Here is a 27,621-nt window from a genome sequence, read left to right as displayed (position 1 = left end):
TCTATTCAGGGTGTATGGTAACCAAGTCTGGTAGCTACTCTCACCTTACTCAAGACAATTATAAGTTATTGGTAAGAATAGTAAGTTGTGAGAAGTTGAACATTTAAGCCTTGATATACAACAAAATCAGAGACTTCTTGCAATATCCTAAATTTTATTTTAAGATTTATGCCCAAAAAAATAATAAATAATAAATAATAAAAATAATAATATAAAATATATTAATATTTTATTATTGTTATAAAATAATAATATTTTATTATTAAAAAAAAGAAACCCCCACCCACCTTTTGCCGACCGTGGAAATTTTTTTGGGGGGGATTAAAAGTAATTAAGAAGGAAGAAAAAGGGAGGACACGGTTGCAAGAGATAAATGAGGGGAGAGGTGATTAAAAAAAAAGGAAAGAAAGGACGAGAGACAAAGTAGAGAGCGTGAGAGGCAAAGAGGAAACAAGAGAAAGCAAGCAAGAAGCTGAGTATACGTGCTTTTTGAAGGATAAGGCAAGCATGTGGGGATCATTTAGGTACATAAGATTACTTTTTTTCATCAAACTTTCGTCATGAATATTTTATATATATTTTTAGCTTTCTAATGACGGTATTACTGTGGTGATTAGAGAAAATTTTGAGATTTAGGTATGGGATAAATGTTGAGTTTTGATGAGTATTAACCACAGTATTGTAAATCTATTATAGTAAATCATTTCTATCGGTTTATATTTGCCCATTTGTTAGTTTTTAGTATTTAAATTAATTTATTTAGTTAAAAAATTGGTTATTTATGAGATATGTCATATTTGTACCGATCAAAATTAAGTTAAATAATTTATTTAGGTTGTTGACATATTATTAAGATTTTAATCAGTTTAATTTTATTTATTGGGTGATTGGAGGTTTAAAAATAATTATTTTAGTGAAAATTTCATTACTTGTGAGGAAAAAGAAATCTGATAGTTATACCATTAAAATTTTTTATTAGATTATTATTTATAAATATTTGAGGTACTATTAAACTTTTGATGGTTTGACTTTGAGGTTTAAACCTCAAATAAGATTTTTAGAATTTAAAATATAATAATTTCATATTTGAAAATTTTAGAAAATTGTTTTTATTAAAGTAAATAATCCGGAAGATGTAAATGAATAATTTGGCTCATTGGAAAATTTATAAGTTAGACCTAAAATACTTAATTTTGGTTTATGAGAGTTGTAAGAATTTAGAATAAAAATAAAATTTAATTTAATTAGAAATTTAACTAATATATGTAAGTTCAATTAATTAGCTTATATTAATATTTGGTTATATTAATTGTGTAGATTAATTATTGGATTATTGGTTTGAGCACGGGGTTGACTTTGTGGTAATTGTTTTTATAGTCTTGGTAAAAGGTAACTACTTTTCACTTGTTATGTATGCTCGTATGATGTTTGTAAGTAATTTTGAATTACATGAGATTCTTAAAATGCCACTTGGATATGATTTAAGCAATGAAATGTATTATTATCGAAATTGGCTCGAGATACTTCATGTTATTGAAAAAAAGTTATGAAATTATGAATTTATAAAGTTGTCACGTGGGACATGAATTTATTGAAAAATGGTTTTGAGGGGATGGTTATTTTATAAATCTCATGAGTATAAATACGAGAGGGGATGGTGAATGTTGATTGGTGGGAGACATATTACAAGGAGAATAAAGGGATGAATTTTGTACATATTATTGAGGTAATAAGGTAGTAGGACGCCAGATGTATACTGGTTGATCCTTTAGCCCTTTCATGTGTTATAGGGCATATAACATCTCGCTAGTGGACTAGAGGGAGAACCCATGGTCCGGTCTTGTACTCTGTGGATTTTGGCCTGTTCACATCACTTGATCGGTAAGCTTATTATGCTGAGCTACCAGTCACATGGAGTACTAGCTTATGGGTTCAGTTAGAGAAAATAAGGTGGAATTAGGAGTGAGATATTGTATTTTGATGTATCAATATATATATATAAAACCATGTGACAATTGTGAATGTTATGATTTTTGTAACTGTTCCACTTTGACACCTTCTAAGCACTTACTTGTATGCCTGATGAGCAGGATTGTTGGTTACTGAGGCTTTTGTCTTACCCCATGCTTTAACATTTTTAGGTAATAGCTCTAGTGCTGGTCCGTTAGGGAAGGCAGTGGAGGCTTAGCTATCAAGTTTATCTTGTATAGCCTCTTTTTTGCCATGTGATAAGTGTTGTATAGTGACACATATAACTCTTTTTGCATACTCTAATTTATCTAAGATTGATTGTCTTAGTTACTTTTGTTGCTGGATTGCATGCTGGTAGAGGGCTAGAGGTCTTCAGGGGTTTGCTCGTGTTTATAAGTTGTGGATCCACAATGATTTTCGAAAATAATTAATCACTGTTAGTTTGGAAGAATTTTATTCAGAAAATATCATATTGTAGGTTTAGAGTTAAATATGATGTTCTGGACTTTGTAAAGTCCAAGACCCAATTATTTTGAAACACTATTAATTATGGTTAAAATTTTTGACTAATCAAATTTCTTTTTATAACCATGGTAGCCTTTTCAAAGGTTATACTAAGATTCTTTTTTATCATAGTTAGTATTATTAAATTTTGGGTTTAAAAAGGTTAGTAACAGGTTAGAGATAACCATTGTTACACTTCTCTCTATATAAAACCAAAGTGACTCATTTGCCATCTCCCCAACTTGTATCATACTTCCTCATTCAGTTTGACATTCAACATTTGGAGGAAGGTGGCAAAGAAGAAAAGATACAATCTTTTAGCACTGCTTAAATACATAGGATGAGAATTCACTTACCTTTTACAACTACTTTAAAAAAAAAAACCCCAAAGGGCAAAGAAAAAGGAAAGCAGCTAGCTACTAGTGTCTCAAGAGGACAAGATGAGGCCCAATCCTTTGTTGGACCTGGACAATTCACTTCACCATCTTTCTTTGGTGCCAATATTTAGAACTTGATCTGGGCAGAACTTCAATCCTTTAAGGGAAATATGTATATGATGGGTAAAGAAATTAGAGGGGTAGTAGACCAGAAATTCAGGGTTATTAATGAGGTTCTTACATTGCATAGGGAGGCAATAAGAATGTTTGAACAAAGCATGCAACAGAGGATTGATTTATTGGAATCAAGTTTTGATGCTATGTAGAAGCACTTATTGGACATCAAAGGTTACCTCTTACACACTTGAGGAACGCTTCTCTAGCCTCAATCCTTTGCAACCTTGCCTAGCCATGCCTAGTCCCTCCTCTAATTCTCCATTTCTTCTACCATTCCTGAACCCGCTGTATCTCGACCTTCTCCACCATCCACTACAAACCCTCCATCAGAAACTACTATAGCTCCATGTGTCTCCATTGTCTCTTAGCCAACCACTACCTTGACATCTTTTTTAGAAAGCTTCTTTTAACCTCTTCCACCTATTTCACAACTTCTATCACCTAATTTTTCATCTCCCTTACCATCTCTTACATTACCATTCCAATTCGTCTCTCCACTCCCTCACCTTCCTATGTTACCACTTCTTAACTTTCTATTCCACCCTCTCATGTTCCACCCTTTACCTCTTCTCGAGCTCTTGACCCTATCCTTCCTAATTTTGATGATCATTAAAAAAGAGAGAGAAGAGCACTGAAAATGATAAATTAGATTAGGAGTTTAAGGGTTGAAATCACTTTTTGGCTCTTTTGTTTAGCGTATCAAAATTTAGATTGTTTTTGCTCTATTTTTTCACCTTCTCATTTTTCGGTGATATTTCTCTAACTCATTCTCCTTTCATTTTGTATTATTGTTTTCAAAGTTAAAATTTTTGTTTATACCTAATTCACCCCCTTTTGGATATTCTGCCATTCAAACATGATCAAACCTTTTAAGAAGAAATGTGATCTAGTAAAGTACATAAAGATATTTTGGCACAAATAAATCATTTCCCTTAAATAATATTATGTCGTATGGTACAATATAAGTGAAAAATACTTTAAAGAACTTTGCTTCATATTTATATTTAACTTCTCTCTCTCTGCACACACATAAGAAAACATTAAAACTTAACTATAAGTAATTTTTCTAATATTTATCATTGTCAAAACTTATAGATGATTATGTCCAACAAAACCCATATTTTAAGTTTTAGCTTATTACCGTCACAAAAAAAAAAAAAAGTTTTAGCTTATTACCGTCACAAAAAATAAATAAGTTTTAGCTTAATACTTTTTTTTTGTCAAAAATTTTTTTAGCTTAATAATACTATACTATTATAATTTTAAAATTTTAATTTTTTAAATAATATTTAATTTAACATTTTTGAAAATGACCATCAAATCAATCAAATTCATCTCAGAAAACAAGCTGGAAAATATTTATTAAAAAGTTAGATTAAGCCTGATTAATATTTATTTAAGAACATAAAAATATCTTACACTTCTACCCAACTGTCGACGTCTATGTCCATTAGAATGGTGCACCTCCTCCCGCATTTCCCAGGATTTTGCCTGTAGAACGAAAGCAAAACGAGAGAACGAACAGCGACAACACTGTGACGACGTCCTTGAACGCGAGCATCGGCGATCATTTTATGCAAATCTTTCATTTTGAAGGCTTTAAAGTTCAAACCCTGGTTTATCTCTCCCCCTTTCTCACGTTCGATTCTGTGATTTGATTTTTCTTTCTCTGACGACTTAGGGAATTGATTAATTTACGGTTATGATGCGAATATTGCATACCCAATAGTGCTCACGTGGTAACTTGGGAGTTACGTTTGTCTATTGAAATGATCTTGTTCATTAAGAGGAAGGAAAGTGACCTATATTTTGCAAGATCTAGATGCAAATTTATTTGTTGTAAAATAGGATTCATCATGATAAAACATTTTAGTTCTGTTGGAAATTTTTTGAGGCCAGCTTAACATTGCTGTCCATCCCACTTTGCCTAATCTATTGAATGGGATGAAAAATGTGATGAGGTTCTCCTGGAGGTTGAAAATTATGCATAATTTACGTAGAATATGATTTGTTGGTAGAAACTCCGAGGATATTGTTCTTGCAGTCGAAAACTATTGAGTTCCTTTTTCCTCACGGTGTAAAGCGGAAGCGCTTCATATGGAATTGATCACTGACGCAGTTTTCATAAATTTTTGCAAGTTCAATTATACAGAAAGTTGCTTCAAAATTGAGCAATAAACTCTTTGTTTTTATGCAGGTTTGAAATCTAATATGACGCCAGTTTGCCCTTTTGTCAAAGCTTCTCGTCCTGATGATGCCACTGCAAAAAAATCTGGGGAAAATTCAGTTAAGCATCAAGCTGGGTCTGAGAATAAGGTGAAAAAAGAGTCTAACAGTCCAGCTAGTGCTTCTCCTAAGTGCCCTTTTGGATATGATTCCCAAACGAAAAGAGAGGCTAATAGCTCAGCTAGTGCTTCTCCTAAGTGCCCTTTTGGATATGACTCCCAAGCTAAAAAAGATTCTAACGACTCAGCTAGTGCTTCTCCTAAGTGCCCTTTTGGATATGACTCCCAAACATTTAAGATTGGTCCTCTTAGCTGTATGATATGCCAGGCACTCCTATTTGAAACTAGCAAATGCGTGCCTTGCTCTCATGCTTTCTGCAAGTATGCTTTCCATGGTTATTCTTTCATGTATACTAATATCTTTACAAATTGTTTCTGAATTTTTTTTCTATTTTTTATATTTCTGAAATTAGGGCATGTATATCACGCTTTAAGGACTGTCCGTTATGTGGGGCTGATATTGAGAAGATTGAGCCTGATGCTAATCTTCAAGGTACAGTTGATCGCTTTATTGAAGGTCATGCTAGGATCAGAAGGTCTATTAATTCAGACAAAGGAGAAGAAACAGAAGAGAATAAACCAGTTATATATGAGGATGTATCTTTGGAAAGGGGTTCCTTCTTAGTGCAACAGGCCATGAGGGTAAGTATGGCTTTTACAAAAATTACTGCTAAGTTGCATACTATTGTATTTCAAATTATTGGATGGAATTGCTCCTTAAAGGTATTTTTTTGGGTGGGGCCAAGGAATAAGTTTTCATTCATATGTTATTGATTATAATAAGAGAAAGATAACAACAACGGTGACAATAAATGATCTTTAGTTACTTTTGCCGCATGCTAACGGATTGCTATGGTTGGATGTTTTGGAAAGCAACTTTTTGGCGACATGCCATATAAGTGATGGGCGGATGTTGTTATGCTGAGTTCTTCTGTGTGATTGGTGCCATGTTATGCTGCCTGACAATAAGCAGTTTGTTGCATGCAATTCATCTTCAGGCATTCCGTGCTCAGAATATAGAAAGTGCCAAATCAAGGCTCAGCCTCTGTGCAGAAGATATCCGTGGCCAGTTAGAAAAGATGGGTAACACATCAGAATTATGTTCACAGCTTGGAGCAGTCTTGGGCATGCTCGGTGACTGCTGGTGTGTATTGCATATTTTATTTTTGAATCTCTTTTTCTTGTTCATATGCCTTGGATAATGCATCCATGTAGCCGATTCTGCCTAGTGGGATAAGGATTTATTGTTGTTTTATGCTTCTTTTATCACTTGATTTTTCTTGCCATACTCTTACATGTCTGTGTGCATAACAATCTACTTCATTCTCCTCACATTTTGATTTTACCTTTTCCATTTCTGCTTGCTCATATTTTTTTGTAGGATATTTTCACTTTATTCTATCAGACTATCTTGCAAAATTGATAACTTAAGAAGGATGAAATTATGTTCAAGTATACAAATATCTGTTAGAACTCCCATTGATTGCGGAAAAGGATACAAGTAAGGATAGTTTTAAGTATGAATGCATGTGTGAAAAATGATGGAGTGATTCTAATAGGAATACTGGATTTAATTAGACATAGACCAAGAATTGAAAAAGGACTACTTCCCTCGTACATGGTTCCAGGCTGCGTTATTTTGTTTTTTTTCTCAAGAATCTTTTCATCTAAAGGCCCGTGAATAGCTTTATTGAAGTGTGAACATAGTACAAGCTTGACATGCCTTTTGTTGAAACTTCATTTAGTTATGTAGGATAAGAGCACCAATGATTGAACTCTTGACTGCTTGGTTATATAAAGGCTTCAGTACTATGCCAAGTCTTAGTTCAACCCTAAATCTTAAATTGTTAAGTGAAGGCCATGAGTAGTTTCAGTTATTTGCGAACAGCTATCATCTTCTCACCTATGCCTTTGCCTTCCAAATGAGTTTTTTTCCAATAAAAATTTTAAAAGGACAACCACTATTTTAACAATTTTTTGGTGTTGGTTGCCCAAGAAGATCCCTGTAAATTTTTGTAAGTAATTTGAGATTTCTTTCCTGTGCAATTTGATGCTGTTTGTTCTTATTCGATATGAAAAACAGTGAGGTACATATATAGGCATGTGCCCTAACTGACCGAATCACCCATAGGATATAGAATCAATGAAAAATAAAATAAAATCTCCTAGAATCAGGGAACTTAAACTCTTGCTGTCTATCTTCTATTTTTTTAAGTAAATAAAACCTAAACCTAATTAGGTTAATTTGGGCCAAGGCTCATATCGGCGCTAACACTCCCTCTCAAGCTAGTGAGTAAATATCCTTCATTCCTAGCTTGCTTTTGAGCTCATCAAACGGGGGCCTTGGTAATGCTTTGGTGAAGAAATCTGCTACTTGTCTGTGTGATGGAACATGCGAAAGATCAATTATTTTTGCATCCATCTTTTCTTTGATGAAGTGCTCGTCTATGTCCACATGTTTTGTCCTTTCATAATGAGTAGGATTCCTGACCATCCTAATAGCTGACATACTATCGCATCTTAGCCTGATTGGACTGCTAGGCACAAGTTGTAGCTCCTTCAACACTCTGAGTAGCCATAGCCCTTCACATACTTCATGAGCAAGTGCACGAAGTTTTGACTCAACACTACTCCTAGATACCACCGATTGCTTCTTGCTTCTCCACATTACAAGATTTCCCCAAACATAGTGCAGTAGCCTGAAGTTGATCTTCTATCAGGGAGAAAACCTCCATAGTCTGCATCGGTATATACTTCTATTTCTCTGGAGCTCCCTTTAGCAAAGTAGAGTCCTCTTCCTGGTGTCATTTTTAGGTAGTGTAGGATCCTGTAAATAGCGTCCATATGTTCCTTAAGTGGCTCATTGGAGAAGCGACTCACCACTCCCACGGCATAGCTTATGTTTGGGCGTGTATGATATAGATAGAGTAGTTTTCCCACCAACTTCTTATATCTCTCTGCATCAACCGGCACAGGTTCTTTTTTAGGTTTCTTTTCTGAACTTTCTTTCCCTTCTTCTGAGTTCATTTCTTCCTCTTCTTTATTGTCTAATTTGCATCCCGGCTCCATTGGCGTGTCTGCTGGTTTGGCGCCCAACATACCAGTCTCCTTTAGTAAATCAAGAGTATATTTTCGTTGAGAGACAACTATGCCTTCCTTGGATCTAGCAATCTCCATTCCAAGGAAATATCTAAGACTTCCAAGGTCTTTTACTTCAAACTTCTTTTCTAAGGATTTCTTCAATTTGTTTATCTCAAACAAGTCGTCACCGATTAAAATGATATCATCTACATACACAATGAGAATCGTTTTTCTTCTACCAGAATGTCTGACAAACAGAGTATGATCCGATTGGCATTGGTTATACCCTAATTTCTTTACAGCAGTTGTAAATTTCTCAAACCAGGCTTGAGGAGACTGTTTAAGACTGATGGTAATTAAATGTGAAAAACTTAATCTTTATTCAACTGGAGCAGTCGATACATATAGGAGAGAAAGATACGATAATCTCGCATATAATCTTATCTAAATCAATCCTAAAATCTAACCACAACAAATCTGGAAAAATCATTTAAATTCATAAATAAAAGGCAGAAAGATAATGCTAAGTAAAACAACTGGAATTAATCCTGATGGAGTAGGATCATCTCCGACTTGGGCCCAATGAGAATGAGCCCACTTTCAACACTCCCCCTCAAGCTGGCGAATAGATGTTGATCATTCCCAGCTTGTCTGTAAGCTCTTCGAATTTGGCCTTGACCAATGTTTTGGTTATCATGTCTGCAACTTGTCTTCTTGTGGAGATGTAAGCCAGATCAACCACTTTAGCTTCTATTTTTTCTTTGATAAAGTGACGGTCAATTTCTACATGCTTCATTCGATCATGTTGAACGGGATTGTTGGCAATTTTTAGAGCTGCCAAGTTGTCGCACCACATTTGAACTGGTGTATTTACTTCAATGCCTAGTTCTCGTAGTAGGCTAACAATCCATATCCCCTCACAAATTCCTAGAGCCAAAGCTCTAAATTCTGATTCTGCTGAGCTCCTTGACACAACCGGCTGTTTCTTGCTTCTCCAAGTAACAAGGTTTCCCCAGACGAATGTACAGTAACCGGTAGTGGAGCGTCTGTCATTAACTGCTCCTGCCCAGTCAGCATCAGTGTACACTTCTATGTTTCTACTATCTTCTATATCAGGTGCCCTCTTGTTTGCATCAGTATATATCTCAACTCCCTTCTGATCTCCCTTTGAGAAGAAGAGACCCTTACCTGGAGTTCTCTTGAGATATCTGAGAATTCGCTCAACCGCTTCCATATGTTCCTTTTGGGGATTGCTTGCAAATTGACTCACAACCCCGACTGCAAATGATATGTCTGGCTTTGTGTGGGATAGATATATTAATTTTCTGACCAACTTCTGGTACCTCTCTTTGTTCACTGTTTTTCCGTCTGGCTTTATTTCTAGTTTGCAATTCTGTTCCATGGGAGTTTCTGCTGGTCTTGCTCCTAACATCCCGGTTTCCTTGAGAAGATCTAGCGTGTATTTCCTTTGAGACAAGCTGATGCCTTTCTGTGATTTGGCAACCTCCAATCCCAGGAAGTACCTTAGGTGGCCTAGATCCTTTACTTCAAATTCTGAGGCTAATTTCCTCTTCAACGCTGCGATTTCCTTGTCATCATTCCCTGTTAACACAATGTCATCCACATAGACAATTAACACAGTTATTTTATGATCAGTGCGTTTGACAAATAGTGTGTGGTCTGTTTGGCACTGTTTGTAGCCAAATCCAGTGACTACCCGCGTGAACCTTCCAAACCACGCTCTTAGTGATTGTTTAAGTCCATATAGAGACTTGCGTAGCCTACATACCTTCCCTTCATTTCTTGATTCTCTGAGCCCAAGGGGTATTTCCATGTAAACTTCCTCTTCCAGGTCGCCATTCAAAAAGGCATTTTTTATATCCAATTGATATAATGGCCAATCCAAGTTTGTGGCTAGTGAGAGCAAAACGTTGATAGTGTTGAATTTAGCCACTGGTGCAAAGGTTTCTTGGTAATCTATACCATATGTTTGGGTGAAACCTTTTTTGCTACCAATCTAGCTTTGTACTTGTTGGTACTTCCATCTGGATTATACTTTTTAGTAAATACCCATTTACTTCCTACCACGGTTTTCCCTTGAGGCAAATCAACAATATCCCACGTTCCATTTTTAATCAAGGCCCTTAGTTCTTCCTCAATTGCCAGTTTCCAATTGTGGTCAACTATTGCCTCATTAAATGTTCTTGGGATCTCTTCTCTGTCTATATTGACAACAAAGGTCTTAAATCGAGAAGTGAGTTTGTCATAAGAAACATACCTACTTATCGGGTACCGCATACAGCTCCTTTTTCCCTTTCTGAGAGCTATGGGCCATTGGAGATCTGCAGGATTAACCTCGGATATGGATTCATGACTTGGCCTTGGAACATTAATGGGGTCTTCACCGGTAGCAGTCTATTCTTCCTGAGTTCCCTGTATCTCACTTATTACTGGCTCAAAAGAATACTCGTTATGGTTAGGAAGAGGAGAAGTAGGTCTAGTTGCGGTCTCAGGTTGGAATTCTTGTCTGTTAGAGGTAGTTGCTGGTGTGTTGGGTGTGATTTCTGTGGCTAAAGAGGATAGTTCAGTAACTTCAGGATCAAGAAAGGTGACATCTAATGATGTTTGGTCATCTAGAGATGTTTGGGTGTTATTGGTAGGATTGCTACTCTGTTGTTCAGATTGTTGATCTATCCAGATTGGCCATTCCCTACCTCTCTCCCCCTGAATGGGTAATTTGGGATAGAAAGGTAGGTTTTCAAAAAATTTAACATTCATAGTGATATATACGTGCTTTGTGATAGGAGAATAACACTTGTAACCCTTTTGAGTAGGAGAGTACCCTAGAAATATACATTTAATTGATCTAGACTCAAGTTTTCCTTTGTCACCATCAAACACAAATGTGGTACACCCAAAAACACGGGGAAGAAGAGAATGAATGAGATAAGAGTGAGGATAAGTTGCCAAGAATTTTTGAATTGGAGTATGAAATTTTAAAGTTTTTGATGGCATACGATTGATCAAATATGCAGCAGTAAGTACAGCATCTCCCCAATAAAAATTTGGTACATTTTGACTTAGTAACAAAGATCTAGTTACTTCTAGAAGATGTCGGTTTTTGCGTTCAGCTACTCCATTTTGTTGGGGTGTATTGGCACAGGACGTTTGATGGAGAATGCCTTTTTCAGTAAAAAAGGTTGTGAGGTGAGAATTAACAAATTCCTTTCCATTATCACTCCGAAAAATCTTAATTGAAGCTTGGAATTGATTTTGGACAAAAGTATAAAAATTTTTAAAAATAGAGAACATCTCAGATTTTTCTTTCATAAAAAATAGCCACGTTAAGCGAGTATGATCATCTATAAATGTTACAAACCATCTGGCCTTAGAAGTAGTAGCAACCCGAGAAGGACCCCAAACATCACTATGAATGAGAGCAAAAGGTTGTGTGGGTGTGTAGGCATGGGATGGGTAAGAGGTACGAGTCTGTTTGGCTAGTTAACAAGTTTCGCAATAAAACTGAAAATTCCTTTTATTCATAGAATTTGGAAACAACAATTTCATGTAATCAATACTTGGGTGTCCAAGTCTAAAATGCCATAACATAAAGTCTTCTTTAGAAGAAAAACTAGAGGTTTGGGAAGTAGATGCAGCCACATATCTCTTAGTTGTAGTTCCTTCAAGGTAGTACAGCCCATTATGTTCCTTAGCTTTGCCAATCATCCTCCCCAAGATTAAGTCCTGAAAATCACAGTGAAGCTTATCAAAGATAATGAGACAGTTTAATTCATGGGTTGCACAATTTACAGATAGCAAGTTGCAAGGGATTTTTGGAACATAAAGGACATTTTTTAGTACTATAGTGTCTGAAATAGTAACAGTTCCTGATCCCTTAACCTTAGCATATGTATTGTTAGCAACTTGAACTTGAGTATGTTCAGAATATGGCCTAAATTTAGAGAATAATTCCCGGAACTCGGTAATATGATCAGTGGCACCTGAATCAATAATCCATATATTTTTGGATCCGGTTACAGTGCTTAGTGCAGTGAGTAAAATAGTACCTGAATGAGCCAGGGTAATAGAAGGGGTAGATTTCTCATTATTTTTCTCACCAGAGTACTTGTCCAGAATCTGTCTAAGCAACGTGAGTTCATCAACACTCAGATTCCCACTATCAGAATTGACTGTAAGTAGACTTTTACCATCTCCCCTATTTCGTTGCTTCAAGTGTGCTGGCTTTCCATGAATTTTCCAGCAAGTGTCCCGAGTATGCCCATTCTTATTACAATGATCACATCTCAAGGACGGCTTCCTCCCCTTCTGGTCTCCTCCTTGGTTACTTCGTGTGACCATAGCTGATCCCTCTGTCGCTGGTGCAAGGGAAAGAGACTGAATAGGAGAGGTGATTTGAATGAGTTCTTTTTGGCTCTCCTCATATCTGACCATATTGAAGATTTCTTCAAGGGATGGGAGTGGTTGCATTCCCATTATGCGTCCTCTTACATCCTCAAAAGTGTCGTTGAGACCTAGAAGAAAGTCAAAGCATCGTTCTTGTTCTGTTATTTTTTTGAAGTTTATTCTATCAGATTGGCACGCCCAATGACATACCTCATATAAATCGAGTTGCTGCCATAGCTTCATTAGTGCACTAAAATATTGGGTCACCGTCTTCTCCCCCTGCGTGAGAGACTGCAACATTCGTTTGACTTGAAGGAGTGCTGCTGTGTTGTCTTTAGCAGAGAAGGTATTCTTGGCCGATTCCCATATTTCTCGAGCAGAGTTGGCCAGGAGATAATTTTCGCTAATCTCGGTATTCATGGAATGAATCAACCATGTCATCACCAGATTATTTTCGGCGCACCAGGCTGCATACTTTGGGTTCTCTGGTTCTAGTGGTTTCGGGTCCCATGTCAAGTAATGTTCCTTGTTTCTTCCTCTTATGAACATCAGAACATTCCTGGACCATTGTAAATAGTTTTTTCCATTTAATCGGTGAGTAATCATCGTCTGCGAGGAGTCAGCAGCTGGAATTACTCCCGTCGAACACGACGCTCCAGTTTGACGGCTTCCTTCGGATTCGGCCATCTCGTGGGAGTCTCCTCCAGTTCTCGACGGATTCTGGGTAGAGTCGCTTCTCGACGGATTCTAGATAGAGTCGCTTCTCGACGGATTCTGGGTAGACAAGGCTCGTGACGATCCGATCACCGCGTCTCTGAAGGACCGAGCCATTGCTCTGATACCATGATGGTAATTAAACGCGAAAAACTTAATCTTTATTCAACTGGAGCGGTCGATACATATAGGAGAGAAAGATATGATAATCTCGCATATAATCTTATCTAAATCAATCCTAAAATCTAACCACAACAAATCTGGAAAAATCATTTAAATTCATAAATAAAAGGCAGAAAGATAATGCTAAGTTAAACAACTGGAATTAATCCTGATGGAGTAGGATCATCTCCGATTTGGGCCCAATGAGAATGAGCCCACTTTCAACAAAGACCATAGAGAGATTTGTATAGTCTGCAGGCCATACTTGGAGAGTTGTACTCTGCTAAACCTTGTAGAATATTCATGAATACTTCTTCTTCCAAATCGCCATTAAGAAAGGTGTTTGTTGCATCTAGTTGATGCAGGGGCCAGTCAAGGTTGGCTGCTAGAGATAGTAAGATTCTAATTGTATTGAGTTTAGCTACCGGTGCAAAAATTTCCTCGTAACCAATGCCATAGGTCTGTGGGTACCCTTTAGCAACAAGTCGGGCTCTGTATTTGTTAATAGAACCATCTGGATTATATTTCTTTGTAAACACCCACTTACAGCCTACGAGCTTCTTGTTCTTTGGCAGTTGCGTGATCTTCCAAGTCTGATTTTGTCTTAAAGCCCTCAATTCTTCTTCAATAGCTTCCTTCCACTTGGGATCTAGGATTGCCTGTTGAAAGCTAGTAGGCAATTTTTCATCTACCAGATTAGTAACAAGGCAATGCATGGAAGAAGATAGTCGATCATAAGACGCAAAATTACTGATTGGATGTCGAGTAGAGGTTCTTACCCCTTTTCTCAAGGCAATAGGCCACCCAAGGTCGTTTGAACTTGAAGTAGGAGTTAAGTTTTGGCGGTGCTTGATGCTAGAGGAGTCTTGAGTTGCTTCGGTTCTATTGTCTTGAGTGGGCTGCTCATAGACTGCATCAGTTTCTGCATTATTTATTTCCAACTCACCACACTGTGCATCTGTATCACCTGTTTCTGTGTTGTTCTGCCTGTTGTCCAAATTAGAATTTGAGTTTTCAGGGAGTTCTGGTGGTGGTTTTGGTGTTGGTTGAGGTTGCGATTATGAGGTTGTGAAAATAGGGGTAGTAGAAGTAGGAGTGGTTGATATAGTATTTTTGGGTTGAAGAAACTCCCATTCCTCACTACTCTCCCCCTGAATGGGTGTTTTTGGATAATAACTGTGGTTTTCATTAAAAGTTACATTCATGGTCACAAAATATTTCTTTAAGGGAGGAAAATAACACTTGTAGCCCTTTTGGGTGGATGAGCATCTAAGAAAAATACACTTGAAGGCTTTAGGGTCTAGTTTACCTCTATTATCGTTGTGAACATAAGCAATGCACCAAAAATTTTCGGTGGAATCTGAGTGTGAAGGTAGGAATTTGGATAGGTTTTAGCTAGGGTTTGGAGAGATGTATCAAAATTTAGTGTTTTAGAAGGAAGACAGTTTATTAAGCGTGCAGCAGTGAGTATGGCTTCCCCCCAGTAGTATTTTGGAACACCGTGTGTCAGCATTATGGATCTGGTTAACTCAAGAAGGTGACGGTTTTTTTTTTCGGCTGTGCCATTTTGTTGTGGGGAATTTACACAGCTCGTTTGATGAACGATCCCATGTTGTTTGAGGTAGGTTTGTAGATATGTTCCCATATATTCTCTCCCATTATCACTCTGAAGGATTTGAATAGTGGTATGGAACTGATTTGAGATCAGTTTGTGAAAATTTATTAATTTTTTAGGTAACTCAGATTTATCTTTCATTAGAAACACCCAAGTTAAGCGTGTGTGATCATCAATGAACGTGACAAACCATTTAGCATGTATTAGAGAGGGAGTTTGAGTGGGACCCCAAATGTCACTGTGAATGAGAGAAAAAGGTTGAGTGAATTGATGAGAGTGGGGTGTGTAGAGGCCTTTAGTATGCTTAGACAATTGGCAAACTTCACAGGATAGAGATGAAAAATTTTTATTCAAAGAATCAAGTAACAATCTGGACATATACTTTGGGCTAGGATGTCCTAACCTATAATGCCATAATAACACTTCTTTATCAGTAAAAACAGAAGGAAGAGATTTTCCAGCGGCAAAACTAGAAGCACTTGGTTGAGTCCACGGTTGTTGAGCATCCACACAGTACAATCCCTCTAGCATCCTAGCTTTGCCAATCATCTTCTCTGACTCCAAGTCCTGAAACAAACATTGAGTAGCGAAAAAATCAACATGACAGTGTTGAAATATGGTAGCTTTACTCATATATATCAAGCTACACTTTAAATCTGGTGCATATAGGATGGTTTTGAGAATTAGGCTTTCAAAGAGACATGCTTCACCAATACCATGAACCTTTAAAAATTTTCCGTAAGCTACCTTTATAAACATTGGGGATGTGCACGGTTTTAGGTTTTGAATCGGCTTTGGATTCCTAGTCATATGGTCTGTGGCGCTAGAGTCCACTATCCACGTATTCTTATGGTCAATATTAGTTTTTAGGGCAAGAATGACATTACCTGTGTAAGCTATATTACCGGAGGCAACTAGTTGTTCTTTAGTCATATTTTTCTAGGATTCTTCGGAGACATTCAACTTCCTCAGTACTAAGCTTATTATCATAATCAGAGTCGCTTTTAGCTGTGTTAGCTCGCGAGTCACTTTTCCCTTTGCCTCTGTTTGCTGGTTTCCCATGAAGCTTCCAGCATACCTCTTTGGTATGTCCTGATTTTTGACAGTGATCACACCATCTATTATTTTTCCCCCCCTTTCCATCATTTGACTGGCTACCCTTAGTGTACATAGCACTAGAGTCAGACACCAGCTGTTGTGGTTGTATAGAGGCAGTAAGTTTTTGCCTGCTCTCTTCTTGCTTCACCATGAAGAATACTTCACGTAGGGAGGGAAGCTTTTCAAAGCTCATAATGCATCCCCTGATCTCATCAAAAACAAGATTCAGACTCAGCAAGAACTTGTAGATCCTTCTCCTCCTCCTTGATTTTGGCATAGAGTTGGGCATCAGTAGAACAAGCCCATTCATACGTGTCATACATATCCAGTTGTTGCCATAATATCACTAGATTTGTCCAGAATTCTGTAACGGCTAGAGTGCCTCGTTTTAGTTTATCCAAGGCCGCCTCAATCTCCATGATCACAGCACGATTATTGAGGGAGGCAAACATATCTCGTGCAGCCTCCCAAACTTCCTGTGTAAACTTGAACAGGGAGAAGCTTGCACTTATGTCTGTGGTCATTGAGTTTACAAGCCATGACTGGATCATTGAATCCTTTATTTCCCACTTTGCAAGCTTCGGGTCAAAGGACAGAGGTCGTTTCTCGGTGCCGGTGAGATAAACTAGCTTCCCTTTTCCAGTCACGAACAGACGGACACTCACGGCCCATTAGAGATAATTCTGACCATTTAGTTGATGAATGGTGATTGACGAGGAGGTAGCATTGTTCGGCACTTGGTGGCCTGAACCCTGATCACTTGACACTGTAGAGGTATTCAAGGCCGAGGAGTTTATGCCACCTTGATCGTCATTATCCAGTCCGAATCCAAACCGGATCATGGTAGCTCTGATACCATGTGTAATTCGATGCTGTTTGTTCTTATTCGATATGAAAAACAGCGAGGTACATATATAGGCATGCGCCCTAACTGACCAAATCACCCATAGGATACAGAATCAATGAAAAATAAAATAAAAACTCCTAGAATCAGGGAATTTAAACTCCTGCTGTCTATCTTCTATTTTCTTAAGTAAATAAAACCTAAACCTAATTAGGTTAATTTGGGCCAAGGCCCATATTGGCGCTAACATTTCTTTTTTGGTAAGCAATGAGGAGAATCTGTTCAAAATTAATGAGTGGGTTGTAAAAGTCACATTTTTATATTTTCTTTTGATAGGTTAGCATATAGTCAAGCACTTTCAAGTTTAAACATGTTATGTGCACTGCAGAAGGTAGATAATTATGACCGGAGATTCTGCTGAAAGAAAAGAATGAAGAAAAATTATAAAACGTGCATAAAATGATAAATAAAAGCTGCTATTGGACTACTATAATAATATTTTAAAAGCGTCCCATATATCTGTGATTGATTGGGTATAGTAAATAGAACTGCATGTTGAATTCCAGAAGAGCAGCTAAATCTTTGTTTGAAAAGTGTGGTGAAATTGATTTTGATATGTAGGTGAGGCTGGTGAGATTTTGTGCTCAATTGTAGTTCATCAAGTTGTGTTTGTAATATCATTGAAAGCTATGGCAATTCCTGACCCTTTGCCTACCACTTGCTTGCTTTTCCAAATAAAAAGCTTTATTAACGTGGTTTTGAAATGGCATCTGGAACATGGACAGCGCTAGATTATTAAAAGAGCAATGCAAACCTCCTTTCTGCATATAGTGTTTACTTTGTCAAATGCTTATTAGAGGCCAATTGTGACATGCATGCTTACTTTTTATGTTGTGCAGCCGAGCCATGGGGGATGCTAATTCTGCAGTTGCTTATTTTGAAGAAAGTGTTGAATTTCTCTCAAAGTTGCCAAAAGATGACTTGGAGGTTATTTCATTAGAACATTGTTTAAGACCGTGTTTATATGTCACATGATCATCGATTATTATTTTTAAAATTTATATATCACATGAACATCTTTTATTATTTTTAAAATTTATATATTTAAACTCTTCTCCCTACAGATTACACATACACTTTCTGTTTCGCTGAATAAAATTGGAGATCTTAAATATTATGAGGGAGACCTACAAGGGGCAAGATCCTACTATTTTCAGTCTTTGAATGTTCGGCGCGATGTAGTCAAGCATCATTCAGATGTGCCATCCCAGGTTGGTTACTGCTTTGTCTATATTGAAATTGAATTATCAAATATTAATACAATGTCTAAATTGCTTTTGGTGCGTTCTGTGTTCTATTGACTTGCCCAAATATTGCATGAATGTTCTTGCTTTGAATTTTGGATCATATTTTATAGAAGATAATTATCCTTGAAATTGTGAAGGATTTCTGGATTTCACCTGTTACTTTCCTATGGTTATATGCTGTGTTTTACTGTTATCCTATTATAATTAGGAATGAGAGAGAATGAGAGAGAAAGAGGGAATAGTAGAATGTTGTAGTAATTGCAGAAAGAATGAGATAGAAGGGGAAAGAAGAGGGAACAAAGAGAGAAACAGAGAGGAATAGGGAAAGGGGGTTCAGAAAGGAGAGAGTCAGAGGGAGACGATAGAATTGGACTGAATTACTTCAGGGTTTTCTCATTAACGAGCAAGACTGAATACATCAACAATTAGGATCCTATTCATAATCTTAGGTCCCTTAACTAACTTCCCCTAACAGCTACTTATCTAGCTAACCAACCCTCTTTTTAACCTCTTTTTAATTTTTATTATGATTACATAACAATACCCCCCTCCCAAAAAGATCCTTGCTCTCAAGGATCAAGTAAGAAGGGGGGGGGGGGGATACAAAATCTGAACTAAAGGGGTTAAATTCTGGAGAAAATTCTCTTGAATATTGATGGAATCACTGTCTTAGCATTTGTGGATTTGTGGATTCGGCCTATATAGTTTTAATCCATTGGAGGCGTGGATTAGGCTGTTTCTGATCATGTGGAGCCTGAATCACTATTTCTCTGCTTCCTTACTGGAAAAAACTGGTACTGAGGGTCCCACCATGTGAAGTACCTTTCCTTCCTTGTGCTTCTTTCTACTTGACACAAGATTAAATTATTGCCCACTGGATATTGTCTGAAACCAGAACCAAATTGATACAATGCTATAGAAGTCTTAGAGAACAGGGGAAAGAGAGTAGGAGAAGAGAAAATTTCCTGAATGTCATTTGTCAATCATCAATCAACAACCTCGTTAGGCTAAGTAGCTAATCCTAAGGCTAATTACCTAAACTACCCCTAAGCCCTTATGGACTTAGTAAGCCTTCATTTAATAAATCCTTGTGGCTCATAGAATTAGTAATACCACCCCTAATCCAATATTTATGATTATATAATGCTATTTTGTGTGAATAATTCTGCTATCTTGTGTGAATAATTCACTATGTATTTTATTTCATATGAAAGAGTCACAATTTATAGGGTCTGGGTGGCAGAAAACAATCCGGTTATAATTATTACAATCAATCAGAATTAATTAGAAAGGATTATACTAAATTAGAGATATTGCACCACAAAAACAGGGATTTATTCTCTAGCAAAAATCATGGGTAATTAATGGAGAGAATCAAGGGCTTTCTAACACTCCCCCTCAAGCTGGAGAGTACATGTCTACCATTCCCAGCTTGCTTTGAAGCCCTTCAAACTTGACTCTGGCTAAAGGCTTGGTCATGATGTCAGCAGTCTAATCAGTTGAGCGTACCACCTTCGACTTTTTCTTTGATGAAGTGCCGATCAACATCGACATGCTTTGTTCGGTCATGATATACTGGATTCTTGGTCATTTCAATACTGCTTGGTTGTCACACTAGAGCTTCACTGGACCTTCATAGGGAATTCTCAATTCCTTCAGGAGTCTAATCACCCACATTCTTTTACATACCCCAAAGCTACAGCTCTTAGCTTAGCTTCAGCACTGCTCTTTGAGACTACTGTCTGTTTCTTGCTTCGTCAAGTGACTAGGTTTCCCCAAACATAAGTGCAATAACCTGTGACAGATCTCCTGTTGTCCACAGCTCTCCCATGATCTACATCAGTGTCGAGTTCTATGTTTCTTGTATTTCCCTTTTTAAAGAATATTCCTCTTCCCGGATTGAGTTTGAGGTAGGTCAAGATTTTGTATACTGCTTCTATATGTTCTTCCTGATGTTGATGCATAAATTGGTTTACCACCCCAACTGCATAGCTAATGTCAGGTCGTGTATGGGTCAAGTAGATCAGTTTACCCACAAGTCTTTTGTACCTTTCTGAGTCAACTGGTACCTCTTTTGGTTTCACTTCCAGATTGCATGATTCTTTCATAGGTGTCTCATTTGGTTTAGCTCCAAGTATTCCTATTTCGTGGAGTAAATCAAGTGTGTATTTCTGTTGGGATACACTTATACCCTTTTTGGATCTAGCAACCTCCATTTCAAGAAAGTACTTCGTCTGTGTTAGGTCCTTCACTTGGAATTCCCTAACTAGGGCTTTCTTGAGTTGAGAGATAGAAACTTCATTATTGCTAGTTATGACTATATCATCCATATACACAATTAGGATCGTTACCTTGCCCTCAAGGGTCTTGAATCTGAAAAGAGGGAAACTGTTGTTGTAATTGATATAGCAGAATCCAACTTGCTTCTTCTTTAGGGAGATTTTTCCACTGCGCCAATACTTCTATGACGATTCTCCCCTTCTTCCTACCGATTCGCTTGTTCAATACTCTTTCTGGCTCACAAGTAGGAGGTAGTTCTTGCCAATCTAGTGGAGGATGACGCTGCTTCATATAAGGATCAGGACACAAGTAGGGAGATGTGAAAAGTAGAGTGTATCCTGGAATCTGGAGGTAATTCCAACTTATACACCACAGGACCAATTCTTTGCAGCACTCTATAAGGACCAAAGTATCTTGGGGCTAATTTTTGTGAGCTCCTAGAGGCTAGGGAAATCTGTCTTTTATCTTTTTAATTTGTCTCACATATTTTATTTGATTCTATAACAAGTTTTGAATGTTAAAAATATATGTAGAATTTTCCATTTTTTCCCCCGTAAATAATCTGCCAAAAACTTCTAGCTCAAGTGCATCTAAGGACATGATTTATCACCGTGGGTTGTGGCCGTGAAAGTGAAATTTAATGATAAAAAGAATAAGAAAAAAGAAGAGGAAAGAAAGAAGCTATAAATTTAAGATAAGTGCCACGAAGAATCGGAAGGGTGAATGAGAGGGAACTGGTTAGGGTTTTGAGGGAAGAAAGAGGATGAGTGGTTGGAAGTAGCAATACATGTGGATGTGAATGTAGCTTTAAGAAAAACCGCTGCCCCACTTGAAACTCCCTATCTGTTCGGTGAGCATCAGCCAAAGCTTTATAAGGTTCACAGCATGATGCAAATGATGTTTAGCAATTGATAAAGCCCCCTCCCTTGCTGTAAAAGACTTCTTTAAAGCTTTCACAGCTGCACTTCTAGGTAAATAAGGCACATATAGAGGAGGTTTTTCTCCATAGAGAACTTCGAAGGGAGTTCCTTTAGTAGAAGTATGATAAGTGGTATTGTACCACCATTCAGCCAAAGGTAACCACTTGCTCCATTCCTTTGGCTTATCCCAACACATACATCTCAAACAGGTTTCCAAGCACCTATTTAATGCCTTTGATTGGCCATCAGATTGTGGATGGTATGAAGAAGTAAGCTTTTGATCCACCCCCCATAATTTTTAAAAACTCCTGTGTGGATGGTATGAAGAAGTAAGCTTTTGATCCACCCCCCATAATTTTTAAAAACTCCTGCATGAAGTTACTAACAAACAGAGGTTCACGGTCACTAATAACTTCAACAGGAGCACCATGCAACCTATACACATGATTTAAAAAGTGTTGTGCCAAACTTGAAGCTGAAAATGGGTGAGATAATGAGATAAAATGAGCATACTTGCTCAATCGATCTACGCCACCCAAGTAGTGTCTTTACCATTAGACCTTGGCAACCCTCAATAAAATCTATGCTTATACTCTCCCAAGTCTTGTTAGGAATTGGAAGAGGCTGCAATAACCCTGGATAGGCTACTGTATCATATTTATCCCTTGCACAAGTGTCACAATACTTAATGAATTCTTTCACTTCTTCAAGCAAATTCTTCCACCACAACAGTGTCTCAACCCTTTGATAAGTTGCATGAATTCCAGAATATCCCCCCTTGAGGTGTTGAGTGAAGCCATTCTAAGATTTTATTCTTAACAGCCACATTATTTCCCACCACCAACCCGCCATCTTTCCTCAATAATTTATTCTCATCAAAGAATTTTCCCATTGCACCTTGCTGTTGGAGGGTAGTAAGAATATCCTTTGAAGTAGGATCTGCTTCCCCGCTTGCCTTAATTTCTTGTAAAAGTTGATGAGAACAAGTAGATAATGTACTTTGGAAAGTTTCCATCTTAGGCATTCGAGAGAGAGCATCAACAACATTATTGTTGTTTCCCTTCTTATAGTGGATCTCATAGTTGTAACCCATCAACTTAGACACCCAATACATTTGAAAAGAGGTTTTTAACTTCTAATCCAATAAGTATTTTAAGCTCTGCTAGTATGAGAAAATAACAAAAGGCCTTCCTTCCAGGTATTGATGCCAATGCTCTATTGCTTGCACTGGCCCTAGTAGTTCCTTCTCATATATTGAGAGACTTTGGTGTCTAGTGGCCAAAGCTTTGCTGAAACAGGCAACTGGCTGCCCACCTTGCATCAAGACAGCACCGATCCCTATACCACATGCATCTGTTTCCACTGCAAAAGTCTTTCAAAAATCTGGAAGAGCAAGAACAGTAGCTGCCACTAATGTTTCCTTCGATTTCTTGAATGTAGTTGCTGTTTCAGGTGTCCATTTAAAGCTGTCCTTCCTTAATAAGTTGGTTAAGGGCCTCACCAACTCACCATAACCCCTAACAAACCTTCTATAATACCCAGCCAACCCCAAAGAGGATCATAATTCCTTTACAGACTTAGGTTCAGGCCAGTCCAGCACTGCCTTGATCTTTTTAGGATCTGTACAGACCACACCCCATCTGATAATGTGACCCAAATACTCCACTTGAGTTGCAGCAAACGTACATTTGCTTTCCTTAACAAAGTAGTGGTTTTCCCTTAATATTTGTAACACCTTCCGCAAGTGTTGGAGGTGAAGATGCATGCTGGAACTGTAAACCAAAATGTCATAAAAAAAGACCAGCACAACTTTCCTTAGAAAAATTTCTGAAAATGCTGTTCATGGCTCCATGAAAAGTTGCAGGGGTGTTAGTGAGCCCAAAGGGCATCATTAGCCACTCATAGTGACTGGAATGAGCCCTAAAAGTTGTCTTGGAAGTGTCACTAGGCTCCATTCGAATTTGGTGATACCTTGCTCTCAAAATCTAATTTTGTGAACTATCTAACCTCCTTGAGCTCATCCAACAGCTCTTCCACTAAAGGAATGGGGTATTTATTCTTGATAGTTTCCTATTGAGTTCACAAAAATTAATGCACATTCTCCATGAGTCGTCCTTCTTCTTTACTAGGACTATTAGAGAGGCAAATGGAGAGGCACTTTCTTGAATAACTCCATTCTTTAGAAGCTCATTTACTTGCCTTTTGATTTCATCTTTCTGGATAGCTGGGTATCGATAGGGCCTTAGATTAATCAGGTCAAACCCTTCTTGTAAAATATGGGATGATTATGATTGTCTCTTAATGGTGGAAGTGATTTAGGTTTAGCAAACACATCCCCAAACTCATTTAATAATAGTCTCATACCATTCTCGGCATCATTCTTCTCATCATGCAATACTCCCAAGACTTGATCCCCTCCTCCTTCAATAGCTTGTAGTAGGAAGAGCTGGTTCCCCTCTTCTAATTGGTTGTCTAATGTATTCACCAATTGACAATTTCCTTGACAAGTGGCTTGTACCAAAAGGTCATAGTCATGTTGTCATAGTCCCATGAAGCATGACGAACTAGTCTTATAGTAGTGCAGTAAAACTTTACTTTAACCCTATTAGGTAATTTCTTTTTTTTTTTTTTTTTTTTTTGGTAATAACCCTATTAGGTAATTTCTGATCACAAGTAACTCCCGTCAGCTATCTCTATTCAAACCACTTAGCTTGAATTCTATGATTAACATCTCTATTAATTTTGCTATCTTTTTGTATATTTGATTCCAAATATCTAAACTTTTCTACTTGAGGCGAGTTGATTTCCCAATTTAACCTCCATATCTGTCTTCTAGTCAGAAGGAAACTCTTCGACTCCAAGGTTCTTCTCCATGTCTCAAATTTAGAGTTAATCTCTTCTCCTGACTCAACTAACAGAACTATATCATCAGGAAAAAGTATGCACTTAGGGTTTTCTATTTGATATGTTCAGTTAGAACGTTAAGGACTAAGTTAAACAAATAAGGGGATCAAAGATGATCCCTGATGTAGGGTAATCCTTATAAGGAAGTCCAAATGCCTCATTGCCTGGTGTTTGAGGGTCCTATATCACTTAGATCAGTGAAAACCATCTACAAGTCTCTTCTTTAGCTCATGTATTTTTCCATTAACCCTCTTAGTAAATATGTTGCTTCTGTTGTTGACCTTCCTGGCATGAAACCAAATTGGTTTTCAGAAATACCAGTCCCAATCTCAACTTGTGCTCCATATAGGCGTTTACTGACAAGAAAAATTGAATTTACATTAGATGTTCATTTCATGGTTATGAATGGATTTTGTTCTTCGTTTTTTTTTTTTTTTGAAGGGGGGGAGGGCGCTAAGGCTTATGAACAGATGCATGACACTTATTTGGCATTGGCATTTATTTGCGTGTTGTGTCTGATAAGCCATTGTTGTAGAAATAGTGAAAAATTCAGTCTGTAACCCTTTTTCTTGTACGTAGTTATCTACTGTGTCACAGAGAATTATGCATTGAGCAAATACCTCTGCAAAAGGAGTCTTATTGGCCACTCCCTCACTCTGGAAATTGAATGTTTCAGTTTCATCTTTGCTTCATTAAGATATGAGCTTTTCGGTGTTTTCTGCTGGTTTGAATTAGGCTTTTAGAAACATATGGAAGGGCAAATGCACATAGTCTAAGGAGTCTTCTCGCAAGTTTTTGCTAACTATACTACGTATAGTCGAAAGATGCATGTGCGATCCCTTTTAAAATAATCATACGAACAATATATTACTTGAGTAGCTCTACATTTGTTCTTGCGTAAGAAAATATAGAGGACTAAAAGTTTATGAGCAAAGTTTTGTTAGCTAATAATTGTGAAACTCACTAGTGGAAATAAAAAGACACGGATAGGGGGGGCAAAAAAAAATTAAAGGAAAAGAATTTTCTTTTTCTTTTTTTTTGGGGGGGGGGGCGCTTCCTTTGAGTAGAAATAAGCTAGTTAAGAAAAGGGGATGGCTGTGTCAACAGGGGGTTTCAAAGGGAATGACAACGTCCAGACATAATAGACCTGAGGAAATGTGATGCAAGTTTCAAAAGATGGATTCCCCTGTGATATATTATGTATATTGGCACGGTTGAACGTTGACCGTCAAGCTACACTCAACTGAGAAGAGAAATAGAGAATTTTAAAAAATCTCAGATTACTTATGAAAATAGTCTTTTCCTCTTTGTCCATATTCTAAAGATGTTTTGATGACAGGAATTATTGCTGATGGTTCATAACATTTCCTTCATTTCTTTGTTTGAGTATTTAGCAGTTTTGTCTCCTTTTTTTTTTTTTTAACCCATTTAAAACCACTAAACAATGTAAAACTCAGCGCAATTTTTTTTTTTTAAAGTGGCCCTTCAATTTAATAGACGTAATTGCTGCTACAGAATATACATGTTTCTGCAAATAAAGTGGTTAATATTGATGTTAACACGTTATTATTTGACATGTCATTCAGGTTCTAGATGTTGCTGTTTCTCTTGCAAAAGTTGCTGATGCGGACAGGAATCTGGGAAACGAAAGTTTGGCAACTGATGGATTTCAAGAAGCTATCGACTTGTTAGAGTCGTTGACACTGAAATCTGAAGCCAGTGGACTTGAACAACGTGTAAGTTTATATCCAATTTGTCTTGTTATTTTATTGTTTCATACCAAAAATGTCATATTTATAATGTAACAAAAGAGATAAATACTTCATTAATGTTTTCCATGTGCCGATATAACATACAAGTTTTACTGTTGTCCATCCTCACTCCACCAAATGTAATTTATGTCTATACGTTCAGAGAGACTGTCACCGAAACAAAATGACTCTACGTCATTACGCTACTTATCATTTTCTTTTAATCTCTATCACTTGCTTTTTGAATGCATTATATTCATACATATTTATGAATGTAGAAATCCAGATTGCTAGAAGATTTACATGTTCTTCATGAATCTCATGGAACTCCAATGTTTGATCCTGAAACAAGTTACTTTACTCTTTTTTCTTCTATAGCGACTTTCGGTGCTAGAATTCCTCAGAAGCCAACTCGCAGACAAAGAAGAACAAGCCGAGGCAACAATCTAAGATCATATATTAATCTTCCGCATGAGAAGGCAGACATGAATTCTGGTTGAAATAAACGTGTTTCTATAAGCCATTGACAAGATCCTTAAAATAAGCTCCAGTTAACGGAGGAAGACGGTCTTTCAGAGTAAAGCTATATATTCAGGCATGCCCTAACGCTTTATTAGCTGCCACTTCTGAGATTCCTCTCGTGTCTATATCCTTCTGTTTCTCTCACCTGTTATCACTGCTCTTCTTGGTGTGCAAGGGACAAATTGAACTTGGATTCTGAGGTTAATGTGTTAACGTGTTTCTGAAGTGAGGCTAAGTGCGACACACCATGAGAGTTCGCTGTGGAGCCCACTTTCTCTCCGTTTTATACGTATCTCTCTTCTCTCTTACGTTATGGGTATATATGCTGGAAGCTTGTAATTCTAGTGGATCTTGGACAGGTTATGCTGGGTTTTCCTCTGCATTACCATGAGCGTGTAGAATGTAATGTGTAAGTTGCAGTATGCTATTTTGACTTCGAAACTGGGAACAGAAGTTATAGCTAATTGGAAATATACAGAATATTGTTTACAAGGGTGACCTTTTACCTCTGATGCTGTGTGTTTATGGACGTCTCTGTTATTGTTCTGAAGAAATCAGCACTCCGCATTAAGCATTATATCGTATTGTCCCTTTTGAGCTTTATTTTAGGATTGTGTTTTTTCTATAGAATCTTGAGGGGGAAGTTTATTGTCTATGTTTGACGGATTTTTTTTTTTTGGAAAAAAAATTCCAATCATGATATTT

At 37.3% G+C, this 27,621-nt stretch overlaps 1 protein-coding gene across 2 annotated transcripts; it reads left to right on the top strand.

Annotated features, from left to right (window-relative positions):
• The first annotated feature begins 4,494 nt into the window (after positions 1–4,494).
• Positions 4,495–27,405, top strand: LOC114745602 (protein NCA1). Of its 2 annotated transcripts, none has more exons than XM_028933768.1 (8): positions 4,495–4,582; positions 5,227–5,635; positions 5,728–5,956; positions 6,313–6,458; positions 18,132–18,219; positions 18,357–18,503; positions 26,230–26,379; positions 26,773–27,405. In XM_028933768.1, exons 2-8 carry the CDS (start codon positions 5,241–5,243, stop codon positions 26,842–26,844), a joined length of 1,227 nt encoding a protein of 408 aa, XP_028789601.1. In that variant the 5' UTR covers positions 4,495–4,582; positions 5,227–5,240; the 3' UTR covers positions 26,845–27,405. The 2 variants fall into 2 exon arrangements, with proteins under 2 accessions (XP_028789601.1, XP_028789595.1); XM_028933762.1 differs by having other exon boundaries at positions 4,503–4,645.
• The last annotated feature ends 216 nt before the right edge of the window (positions 27,406–27,621 follow it).

This window comes from Neltuma alba, unplaced genomic scaffold, assembly GCF_004799145.2.
Source record: "Neltuma alba isolate B1F8T4 unplaced genomic scaffold, ASM479914v2 tig00000770_pilon, whole genome shotgun sequence".
NCBI lineage: Eukaryota > Viridiplantae > Streptophyta > Magnoliopsida > Fabales > Fabaceae > Neltuma > Neltuma alba.
The sequence above is the reverse complement of the archived record's forward strand: the minus strand, read 5'-3'. Positions and strand labels throughout refer to the sequence as shown.